The 12745-nt window shown below is 38.3% G+C and overlaps 1 protein-coding gene across 2 annotated transcripts in view; it reads left to right on the top strand.

Moving 5' to 3' along the window:
- The window catches only part of RPS6KA5 (ribosomal protein S6 kinase A5), a 193398-nt gene that overhangs the window by 107087 nt on the left and 73566 nt on the right, over window positions 1–12745 (top strand). For both annotated transcript variants that reach the window (XM_045807630.2, XM_045807631.2), the window contains exons 4-5: window positions 1015–1130; window positions 4123–4230. In XM_045807630.2, the coding sequence (XP_045663586.2) occupies window positions 1015–1130; window positions 4123–4230 (224 nt within the window). The remainder of the gene's footprint in view (window positions 1–1014; window positions 1131–4122; window positions 4231–12745) is intronic.

Below are 12745 nucleotides of genomic sequence, written 5' to 3'. Positions count from 1 at the left end.
GTTTCTAATGAAACTATCAGTTTATCAGTAAATGTCTTATTAGAGCTAATTATGTTATTGTTTTTATTATTATCGTTGTTGTTATTTGGCTCCCTTATGTATTTCTCACTGTAGCCTGTTTGTTTTTTTTTAAGATTTATTTATTTATTTATTTGAGAGAGAGAGAGAGAGAGCATGCACGCGAGTGGGGGGAGGAGCAGAGGGAGAGGGAGAGAGAGAATCCCAGACTCCCCACGGAGCATGGAGCCTGACGCAGGGCTGGATCTCACGACTGACCGGGAGATCATGACTTGAGCCAAAACCAAGAGTCTGATGCCCAACTGACTGAGCTACCTGGGTGCCCCTCGCTGTAGCCTGTTTTGTCTTTCATTTCATTTTTCCTCTTGGAGTAAATAGGGCAAATTGAGAGGGAAATGGGAGTTTTTCAGTTTCAGGTGTTTGACTCAGCCACATTGTGCCACTTTTCCTTTTGAACTGTGTGGAGCAATAAGGCTACCTACTATCTAATACGCATTTTTGAAAAGGTGCATAGAAAATTCTAGAAAATGGGGAACCTGCTTAGAAATAGTGACTGACAGCTATTACAAAGGAAGAGCTGGGATTTTTGTCTGTGTTTTGGTTTGTTCTGTTCATTTTTTATCTGAGTATGACAGTAGCTGATGTCTTGGTACCCCACAGCAAGTTAAGTATTATATGGTGATGGCAGAGGTTCCTGATACACTGCATTTGTGGAAACATATTTAAATATATTTAGATATCATGTAATAGTTTTAATGGCAATAATCTATGCAAATCTATTTGCAGCATAGGATAGTCATTATCTTACATAACTGTATTACTATGTAAATTTAGTAATATGTTCCAGATGAAACTGTATATTATACACAAAGAATTGTGCAAAAATAATATATTAAAATCAGTGCCTTCTGGTTAATCCAAAATGATTAAAAGGGAATACTACCTTAAGTTTATGAATACGAGTCAAAGAAAGAAAAAAATATATTTCATTTTTAGATTATATAAATGGTGGAGAACTTTTTACTCATCTTTCTCAAAGAGAGCGTTTCACAGAGCATGAGGTGCGGATCTATGTTGGAGAGATCGTGCTTGCCCTCGAACATCTCCACAAGGTAAGATGCTCAATCTTTGGGAGTTCTTTTTTTTTGAAAAAATCTTGTTAATTGAGGTAATGTGGAGCTAAAAGAGCTAATGTTTTCAAACATCACTGTCTTCGTGGAGGTTGTGAAAGCACACTTACACACTGTGGCCAATTTTCTCAATTCTGTAGTTCCCTTTTTAAAAATCTACTCTTTTTTTTTTTTTTTTGTAGTTTCCTGTTATACAGATTAAAAAGGTAGAACCTGAGCAGTTCTTTGGTTTTGTTCATGAAAAATCCTAATGCTTATTACTAAGTATCATTAGAATAAAAGCTTTTCATTCTTAAGATAACCTTTAAAATGGAATCACAAGTCATAATGTGTATTTCCTTAATTGTGACTTACTCCATTGCAGACTGCCTGTGTGTCTGCAGGGTGTATTTCCTGATAGGTTGGAGAATATGAAAGAAGCGCCTGCCATGCAATCCAGCTACCCCACTCTCCCACTCCGGTTTGCCTTTGCCTGTGTTTTCTCCCCAGGGCCCACCCTTGCTCCCTCTCCCTCCCTCTTTCCTCCAGTGCCTCCCCTGTAGCGTGAACTCAGTTGCTAAAAAGTTTAAGCGGAATTCATGTCTGGGATGCTGTTTGAACTCCATTAAAATCAGTTTGAACTTAAAAAATGTATTTTATTTCACATACTATTAATCTTGATCCAAGAAATTTTGAACAAAGTTTTTTGAACTTAACAAGGAAGCATTATTATAGAAGCAGTCACTGTGTAGACTAGGCGTGTGTATATTTCCTCAGAAATAGAAAGCACTCGAGTTAATTTTCATCAAAGTATGTGAGACCACGAGACCAGCATGACTTGAGTCATACATTAGGATGAGACAGGTACATCATAGAGCCACTGTTCGTCGTGAATTCAGATCCTGCACTGGATTAGGGGTGAACAGAGATTAAAGTGGTGATTGTGGAGCACAGACAAGGGTGGAGAGAGATGAAGGGAAAAGGCAAGGAAGAAGGAGGACATTTTTAAAGGGGCAGGGAGACTGGAATTACAAGATGGAGGAAATGGACATGAGGGACTGTGAGAAAAGATGGAGAGAAGATACAAGCAGGGAAGGAAGGGATCAGGAACAGGAGGTAACTAGCCCAGAGCAGAGCCTAGACTGGGCCCGCAGGGGCTGGGAGTCAGAGTAGGAATCTGAAGAGAAGTGGATGAATAATGCATAAGAACAGGGGGGAAGAGAAAAAGCCCCAGTGGGCATGGGGGGCGGGACTGCAGTGCTTGGAGAGAAAGGACAGAGGAGCAGGAAGGGAGGGGACAGACACCCCATTCCCTTGGGTAGGGTTATCATGTGGTGGTCAGCTTTTGCCTGTGAGTAACTCTGTGGGATATACGGTAGTTAGGACATCTTCATACAGGAGCCAAATTGAGCCCAGGAATAGGCTGAAAATATCTTTGAGTTTTATGCTTAGGGGTATTAGATGTAAGTTTTTATAATATAAAAATGGTGGTGGAAATCACCATAAAGACCAGAGTAAAAACAAAACAAAGCTCCTGTGGGTAAGCTAGGAAACTCATTTTTGTGTGAAAGCTTTAATTCCACTAATTCTGTTTATTAAAGGAATATCTGTTATTATTAAAACAGGGTAATCAGAACCACAGAAGTAGAGAATATGATGAATACTGGATATACACGTAATTGATATGGAGTGAAAGTAATATAGCAAATCAGACCTCAGCTAAGTTTCTCTTGATCTTACTACCCTAAAGAGATAAATACAAAGAGATACAAAATAAGAGATATTAAGCCAGTAACATTAACCTTGATATAGCTGCTAACATTGAGTTTTCTGGGAAGAGATAAAAATGGAAGTTTACTTGAAAGTGATGAGGTAAAGCAGATAGTAAATGATTTATTTCTAAAATTGCTTCCAAAAAGTTTCTTTAAAAAAAGTCACACTGGTTGTTAGATGCTTGTGAGGCTTCAAGTCAAATGTCTGTTCAATAGATTGCTGTCTTTCTTTCCTGTAGAGCACTGAAGTTCTGGGAGGAAAATTGCCTTGCATTTTTCCTTTTGTAATTTGTTGTTTCAATTTTAAGAAGTTATTACGAATCTGCTTTTTCATATACTTAGTGTTGTGGAAAGCAGTGTTTCTAAGTTTAAAAACATTTAATTCAGGCTGACATAACATGAAATGTGCAATGCACATCTATTAGGAACTTCTTGTATGACTTGTTTAGATTTATTTAGCTGAAGAAATAGCTGGAGTGTTTTACTATAAAACTTAATGCAAAACAAAATGGAAGGATATATGCATATTATCTAATTGACTTATTTCACTTATTTAGAACTAATGATCAACTAAAATTAACCTATGATCTTCAGCCTTTGTGTTTAGGAGCCTATTATTCAACAAATCTTTATTAATTACCTATTTGACACTATACAAGATACTAGGCAAATGCATGAAAAGTGAAAAACAGAGTTAGGGTATGGTTATATCGAGACAAGCAGGAAATACCTAGAAAATATCAGTTATTTTTAGGTAAGTACAATGTATTTTTAGGTAAGTGAAGGAATAAAAACAAAGACATGACCAGTGTGGGATCTGGTTGGTCAGGAAGTCTCTGAATCCATTAGGAAGTGATAGACATGAATTGGCTAAAAGTATCTGAAGAAGATCATCTGCAGTGAGGATTAAATACATCCAGAAGATAGAACAGGAAGAATGGAGTTGACAGTAGTCAACGGAGACACCCCACAGAAGCTGGTCCAGTGGGAATGGATCTTCGTTACACAGAGAAGGAAGACATGGTAGGAGAGGTCCAGGGAGCCCAGCAGATGAGCCATGAGATGGACAAGTTCACATTGGCCCTAGCCAGTGACTAAGAGCGATTATAGCATCCTGAACAGGAGAATCCTTTTTTTGGTTTGTTTTTAAGGTGAATAAAGACTTTCCTAATCCATTTTTTTGAAATTGTTATTTGAAAATGCGTGTTTGTTTGTTTTTACAGTTGGGAATTATATACCGTGACATTAAGCTTGAGAACATTCTGCTTGATTCTAATGGCCACGTGGTGCTGACAGATTTTGGTCTGAGTAAGGAGTTTGTGGCTGAGGAAGTGAGTATTAATATTTTAATTTGAAGTCAGTAACAACAGAATGTAAACAATGATAAAAAAAAATCAGTTATAGAATAAGCATATTTCAGGAAAGTACCATATGGATTATGGGGTTTTGTGCAGGTTTGCCCAGAGGAACATCTTGACATGAATGACTGTAAAGATTTTTAGCTTACAATTACCATCTTGTTAGAATTGCAGTAAATCTTTAATGGCTATATCAGAATTCCCCAGTTTAAAACAAAGCTATGCTTTTAACTTTCGCTATAAAATATAACTGAAAAATGTACATAATCCTTTGGGCCCTTGAAGAGAATCATGGCTTAGTTGGTAACCAATAGGGAATTACAAAATGAAGGACATAGAGTTTACGTTGTATTTACAAAGTGGGACATGTCCTGATGGCCCTTTGAATTCACTTGACAAAAATGACAAGGATCTACTAGACCAACTTCTTTAATAACCTGCTGTTTTTGTCCATAGGAACTAAAATGTAATAGGTAATGTGCAGGTTTTAAATATGGAAGACTTTGCATTGTCAGTATTGATTAGTACTTGTTTACTATGACAAATGCATTTAATCACATTTTAAAGTGTACATCTACTAGTTCTAATTAAATACTACTTACGTAGCAGTTGTAATAAAAATTATATTTTTATTCTACTGGTTATGCAAGATAACAAAGTAAATTTGAATGCTAGCTCATTTTTATCTAAGAAATTATTGGTATAGAATACAGAATTACAGTGAAATTTTTGTAGTGAAGGACTTTGTGGTTGTAAAACATCATTCTTGAGTTCCACATGAGGTGCGTCTGTTTCTGATTGTTTGCTTTTTTTCAGTATTGCCAAAGCAGTCCTAGGTGAATTTCATAAGTGCTGAAATTATAAAACTAAAGATCCCAGCTTTTTATCATATCCATATTCATTCAGTTCACTTATTCAATAAATATTTATTGACCACCTCTACTATGCTTGCTTGGTACTGGATAATGCAATAATGAAGAAGGTGGAAATGATATCTGCCTTCATGAAGTTGTGGTTGTAATTATATTGGTTATCTCTGATAGAAAGAAATCATAGTTATAAAATAGATGAATTTTTGAGGGATAGATTTCAAAATCTGATTTTTAAAGCCTTTTTTCCTTTGTAAAACTTTTCATGGCAACTTCAGTAAAATGTGACAGGTTAAATATGTTTACCATTGCTTCCTCATTAAGCCCACTACGCAAAAGTAAGGGAGTAAAATAGGCATGTACTCAAAAGAGAAGGAAGAAAATAGCAACCAAATTTTGGAAGACGAACAGCAGGAAATCTAGTTGTAACCAGTGTAGCCTTCCTGGTCACAGTTGAATCCTAAGCTAGTAACATGAGAAGCCCCAAAGCAAGCTAATTTGCATTTCTGGCTCCCAGACAGGGTCAGGAATTGGGGGCACCCGGTGTCCCTCAAAGTAGGAGCACAGGAGATATGGTTGCAGGTCTGTATAAGAAACAGGGAGCCCCCTCAGATCTGCCATCTACCTGATTCACCTAGGCAACCAGGCTTTCTTTACCTTCAGGGAAGACAGAAAGGGTTAACTAGAACAACTGGATCCAGGGATAATGGGCTAAAGGTGAGGACACAACAAGGAAGCTTTAGTGGTTGAAGTGAAAAATGACATAGGGAGCCATGGAGCTCCCATGGCCTTTCTGCGTCTTCATTCTGAGAACATGGCTTCCTAGACAGGAGTTTGGAGGATTCCTTTCTGAGAAACTGAGAGCAGAAACTCTGCAGATGCTCTCAGGTAGTAGTGTTGCCAGTGAATGAGGCCGGCCAGATCTTTCTACAGAGATGTCTGTGACTTGACAAGCCCAGCACATGCCACAGAACCATATTTGTGATGAAGTCACCATTTCTTTTTCTATTTTGATTTCACTGTATTTCCATGTAGTTTTTTGTGTCTGTATTCCAATGTGATTATAGTTTCGTCTGTCATACTATGCATTTAAAAACATTGTTTTGAGAAGGGGTCTGTGGGCTTCAGCAGATGGCCAAAGGATCCTTGGCACGTGAAGCACGCCTGCATAGAGAGATTTGGTGATCACCTTCTCCTCTTTCCTTGGAACCGTCCTGCATTAGTTCATTCACTCCATCAGTATTTGTTGAGGGCCTTCTCCATACTAGACGTTAGGCTAGGTTCTGGTAAGACACCAATGAAAAGAATCACTTAGTGACTCCTGTATTTATGGGTACATGTGGCTGATCATTTTGCAGACTTTGGCCCCGGGAAACAGCAAAAATAAACAAAAGTCAAACATGGATCAGAGTTGCCGAGTTTTAATACAGAAATAGAAATTAATCAGAAATGCCATGTGACTAAATCTGACAGGTCCCTCCTCACAACAGAGACTTGTGTGTTCTGTTAATCATGTCAACAGCTCCTCAACAAGGAAACAAAGGGAGTTCTTGTCAGATACCATAGGTTTTGAACACTTAGTTGTTTAGGTGCAAAAATGAAATATTGGGTGAGGGGGGTACCTGGGTTTCTCAGTCACTTAGGCATCCAGCTCTTGGTTTGGCTCAGGTCATGATCTCAGGGTCATAAGATTGAGCCCCATGTCGGGCCCTGGGCTCAACTCAGAGTCTGCTTGAGATTCTCTGCCTCGCCCTCTGCTGCTTCCCCTCCTCTCTCTCAAATACATACATAAATAAAATCTTTTTAAAAAATGAAATATTGGGATTCAATCTGAAGTGGAGAAATGATTTATAGATTTTGCTATTATTCACTGAATACAGCCTAGCTGCATTTAATACAGTTATGTGTTAGGGTCTGTGTCATTAAGCTTTCCACTTTCATCTCTTCCCCTCAGACCACCAGCTCGTTTTTCCTCTTCCCATGGAGGACATACTGTCACACTAGGCTTCAGGTTTAACTCTCAGGGCTGGGGTGGGAGCTACCCCTCTCTGACACCCCTACAATAGGATCTAGTCGTTCTTTGCTCCCCTAGTTCCACCCAGCACCTGTTCCGCAAGTTTCCCTGCCTAGACTCTTTCCACCTTAAAAATATTCCCACCAAACAATTTCTGTTTTGATTAGCAAGCATTCCTTTTTGGTTTCACATGTCACCCTGACTCCCTTACATCGAAATACCACCTTTCTTGGAATGAGTTTCTTTTTTGTCATTGGTTTTCAGTTTAAACTCTAGTTTAAGGAGTCTCCTCCTTGGTTTCCAGTGTATACAGAGAGATTCTATAGCTTCAGTTCCAACTGCCCTTTCTCCTCTTCCTCTTGGACCCTTTTGTCACCATTTAAGCATGTCTAGTCACTCCTGTTTTAAAATTTTAAAGATGGATGGATGGATGGATGGATGGATGGATGGATGGATGGACGGACTAATAGATAAACAGAATCTATCTCAGAATTCCATATTCCTTTCCAGCTCTTGTGCTGTTTTTCTCTGTCAATATTTGTCTACACACTGTCTTTACTTACCCACGTGTCACTCCTTAATCTACTCCAGTTTGGCTGGAACACCTACCGACTGACTGTAAGCCTTCTTATCAAGGTCACTATTAACCTTAGTTTTAGATGCTTTTTAGTCCTTTCTTACTTGACTACCTAGTAATGTTGAACTGGATATTGCCTCTTGCCTTGGCTCCTGTGACACCACACACACCTGGTTTTCCTTCTCTCTGTCACTGTCTTTTACAGGCTCTTCCTCTTCTACCCGAGGGTTCCTCACAGTTCAATGTTCTACTCTCTCCTTTATGCGGGTGATTCCTAAAAATGTATGGCAACCCTGACCTCTCTTCTGGGCTCCAGATCCAAACATGCTTGTAATGTATTGCCATGTGATGCTCTCATAGACTCCTTGAGCTCAACATTTCCAAAGCTGAACTAATCTTCCCCCACCCAAATAGGCTTCTCTTTCAGTACGTTGCAGTTTTGTGTTACAAATTCTGCCCTCATTAGATCTGGGAAATGTATTTCTATTAATTTTTAGGAATTTACTTAGTATAAAAACATATACTTTTTAAATAACAGTTAAAGTTTCTGCTCATGGTGTAATATTCATCTCTCTGTATTCATTAATTGAGTAGTTGAACAAATATTAATTAAGTACTATGTGTCAGATATTGTACTTAGACCCTAGAAATATAGTGGTAAACATAACAAATTCCTTGTCCTAATGAGCCTGTGTTCTAGAGGTATTTGTCAAATATACATATAATTAATTATTTCTAGATTATAGTTTGCTAAACTGGATTGTACACAGGGTAAAATTGGTTTATTTTAGAAATCTTTAAAATCTTTTATATGATAATGAGCACTTTACAAACTTGATACTTTTCATATATGGTTTTCTCAGTCATAGAATTTGATAAATCCCTTGAGATTCTGAGAATAAAAGAAGACATTTCTAAATATTTGCAGGCTAGTCTATGTCCTTCATAGGATCTCTGAAGAGTACAATTCAGCAAACATTTGTTGAGTTCCTAACTGTGAGTCAGACAGTCTGCTGGTATTGGGTATATGAGTCTAACACTGAAGACTTTAAAGACATTTATTTTTAAAGGGGGTCTGTTTTTACCTGTTTATAAGCAAATAATGTCAAAATGATACATTAATGTCCTATTAGTTACCCTATACTTACATATGGCATATGCATTCTGTGTTTTCATAATTTCACACTGAACATTTAAAAATATCACAACAGATTATTAATGTGAATCTACAGGTAGCTAAATAAAACTAGCAGAAAAATAATGTCCCCAGCACTTAAAATAGAAGTAGCTCAACTAATTATAACATATTGCCACAGTAGCTATACTTTAAAGGAAAGGCCTGTGGATTAATGACTATTTTCTCTTTCCAGAAAATAGAAAAATACACTTTTGCTTAGTTATGAAGATGTTATTCATTAATTAATTTTTTGAACATATAAGTGGCCTTTGTGTATAATGAATAGAACGTGTATTAAGGGAAGAGGATCTTTTTCAGGCCTCCCCTCTGTAGTGTGTGACATTGGGTAAGCCCTAGTCATTAGCCCTTCTTAGTCTTAGTTTCTTCATCTGTAAAATAATAGCTGTCATACCTAATTTATAGGATCATCGTATCACACAATGAGTTGGTGCTCATGAAAGTATGTTCTAGAATGTGAAGCAGTAAATAAATACCAGTTTCTGCTTATAGGACATACTGTTCAAATTTTAGATTACCAGGAACAAAACTAAAATATACAAATGAGAATCTTAAGTTACTCTCCTTTTTCTGATTTGTAGGAAAGTTTTAAATTATGCCTCTCTTTAGTAAATGTCTAGCTAATAATGCCATTTGCAGTATTCTGTTGTGACATGTATATCTCCAGATGCCTAGGTGAGATTCAGGACCCATAAAGAGCATGTTTGCTTTAGGAGTCAGATAACCCTACTCTCTACGGAAGCTTTTTAGTTTCTTCTGTCCCCTTCTTCAGTTGATTCATAGTGGCATATGTTGACGATTCTTTTCATTTGCATATGCTCCTAAAGAATGTATTAGGTTCGGACACCTGGGTGGCTCAGTCGGTTAAGCGTGTGCCTTCGGCTCAGGTCATGATCCCAGGGTCCTGGGATTGAGCCCCACATCAGGCTCCCTGCTCAGCCAGGAGTCTGCTTCTCCCTCTGCCTGTGTGTTGCCCCTGCTTGTGCTCGCTCGCGTTCTCTCTCTCTGTCTCTCTGACGAATAAATAAAATCTTAAAAAAAAAAAAAGGAATGTATTAGATCTCTGTAAATAAATCCTATCAGTCATTCATCAAAATCAGTGACTCTGGGATAATTTTAGTTATTTTAGGGTAAACATTGAGATGGAAGTGTTGGGAAAACAGGAGACCTAGAAACCAGTCAGAGCATTTTTCCATTACCCCAGTCTTTCTTCTACTTAAACAGTATTACAGTATACAGATGCTAGCACATTAGTTTCAGCCATTTGTTTGTAAAGTTCTTCTGCCCCATCCTGGAGTGGATCCCTTACATTTGGACAGGAGGAGGGGAGGGAGACAGTCAGGGCTTTGCCCTCGATGTCTGCCTCACAGATTCCTTTATTACTTTTCTTATGGTAGAAATTATTGGCTCTGATAAGATTTATTGTAATACTCTTTCTAACTGTAAGGCAAGTTCAACGCACAAGTTCAGAGGGCAGGTTTAATGTAAATGACATCACAGAGAAGCAGGGACAACTTTTGAGTGGAGATTCTTTTCACAGAAACTTCTGTAATATATTCCATTTGTTCAAATCAGGTTAAATATATATAATTTTTATTTACTTGAAAATTATATTTAGCAGTCACATTATTCTATATTAATATAAATGTATTAATCTGAAAATAGATCATTTTTATCTGTTTTCTAAGAAAAAGGGGGAAATTACTTAAAACCCAGGCTGAATGTCAGGGATTTCCAAACCCTTAAGGGGAATTTAGCAAAAAATATTCTGAAATATTAACTGATATTGCATAAGTGTGATTAATAAATGTTTGTATCTTCCAAATTTCTTTTTAAATTTTTATATTATGAAATATTTAAATAAATAATAAAAATATTTAAAGATGATATAACAGAATCTGTGCAGCCACTATTCACATGTACAGTTATAAACCTTTTGCGTTGTTTCCCACTCATTCAGCAAATACCAGTTGAATGTCCTCTGTGATCCACACATTGTTCTATCTGGTATTGGAATCTAGCAATGAACAAAATAGACAAAAATCTTTACTCTAGACAGGGAGGCAGCCAATAACAAGTAAATAAGTAAAATATGTATGAAATATGTTAGATAGTGGGAAGTTACAAGAAGACAAATACACTAGGAAAAGGTTGCACTTTTTTTTAAAAAAATAAAAGAGGGGGCAGGGGTCACCTGGGTGGCTCAGTTGTTAAGCATCTGCCTTTGGCTCAGGGCATGATCCCGGCATTCTGCGATCGAGCCCCACATCAGGCTCCTCCACTGGAAGCCTGCTTCTTCCTCTCCCACTCCCCCTGCTTGTGTTCCCTTTCTTGCTAGCTGTCTTTATCTCTGTCAAATAAATAAAAACTCTTTAAAAAAAATAAAAATAAAAAAAGAGGGGGCAGGGAGGGGTAAGGGGAGGGAGAGATCTTAAGCAGGTTACATGCCCAGCGCAGAGCCCAACATGGGGCTCGACCTCACAACCCTGAGATCATGACCTGAGCTGAAGTCAAGAGTCAGACATTTAATGGACTGAGCCTCCCAGGTGCCTGAAAAAAGTTGCACTTTTAAATCAGATCCAGGAATGGTCTTGCTGAGAAGGTGACAGTTGAGTAGAAACATGAAGGAAGTGAGAGTGTGAGCCATATCAGTATCTTAGGAAAGAGATTTTTAGGCAGAGAGATCAGCTGGTTTGAAAGATCCGAGGTGGGAATATGCCTGGGCTGTTTGTGGAACAATGAGGAATACAGTTTAAGTGTATAGAATGAGAGAGGCTCAGAATAGCAGGAAGTAAGGGCGTGGAGGTGGTCATATGGAAGAAGGATTGTACAGATCATGCACGGCATTGAAAACTGTTGTGAGGACTGTGACTTCTTTTAGTGAAATGGAGGCCATTAGAAAGTTTTGAGTAGAGGAGTGAGATGATCTGAATTTAGAAGCGTAATTCTGTTTGCCAAGCATGGTATTCTTGTAGTGGGACAAGTCTAGAGACATGGAGACCAGTTAGGAAACTGTTGCTCTCATCCTAGCAAGAGATGGTAATGCTTTAGACCATGCAGTGGCAGAGTAAGTTGTAATAAGTAGTCAGATTTTAGATGTATTTTGACATTAGAGATAATGACATTTCTTGATGGGTTGGACGTGGGTTGTGAGAGAGCAAGAGGAATCAGGGGAGCCCTAAGGTCTATGGCCAGAACGGCCAAAAGGATGAAGTTGCTATCAACTAACATGGAGTGGGCTTCTGATGGAAAGATTTTGGGTAGGTAGAACAGTGCATTTGAGCAGCTTGAATTTGGGGTGACTATTAGACTTATAGAGATGTCCAGTAGGCAATAGGAGATCTGAGTCTGGAGTTTGGGGGAGAAGTCTCATGTAGAGATATAAATGTGAAATTTGCTAATATATAAGTAATATTTAAAATCATGAAAATGAAGGAGAGGGCCGTTTGGGTGGTTCAGTCTGTTAGGCATCTTCCTTGAGTTCAGGTCATGATCCTGGGGTCCTGGGATCAGGCCCCACGCTGGGCTCTCCACTCAGTGGGGAGTCTGCTTCTCCCTCTCACTCTCCCTCCGTGTTCTCTCTCCCTTCTCTCAAATAAATTAATAAAATATATTTTAAAAAAAGAAAATGGAGGAGAATATAAACAGAATAAGTACGGATAGGAAAGAAAAAGGGACAAAGCTCTGAACCCCAGGCTACTCTGACTTTGAGAGTAAAAAGAGGAGAAGGTGCCAGCAGAGGAGACTGGGAAAAAGGGATTGGCAAGCTGGAATAAAACAGGCAAGTGTGTTGCCTTAGGAGCTGAGTGAAGAAATGTTTCCAGGATGAACGC

Source organism: Ursus americanus, chromosome 26 (assembly GCF_024610735.1).
Source record: "Ursus americanus isolate L20-20 chromosome 26, mUrsAme1.1.p, whole genome shotgun sequence".
Lineage (NCBI taxonomy): Eukaryota > Metazoa > Chordata > Mammalia > Carnivora > Ursidae > Ursus > Ursus americanus.
Note: the sequence above shows the minus strand (reverse complement) of the source record. Positions and strands in the feature narration are given on the sequence as shown.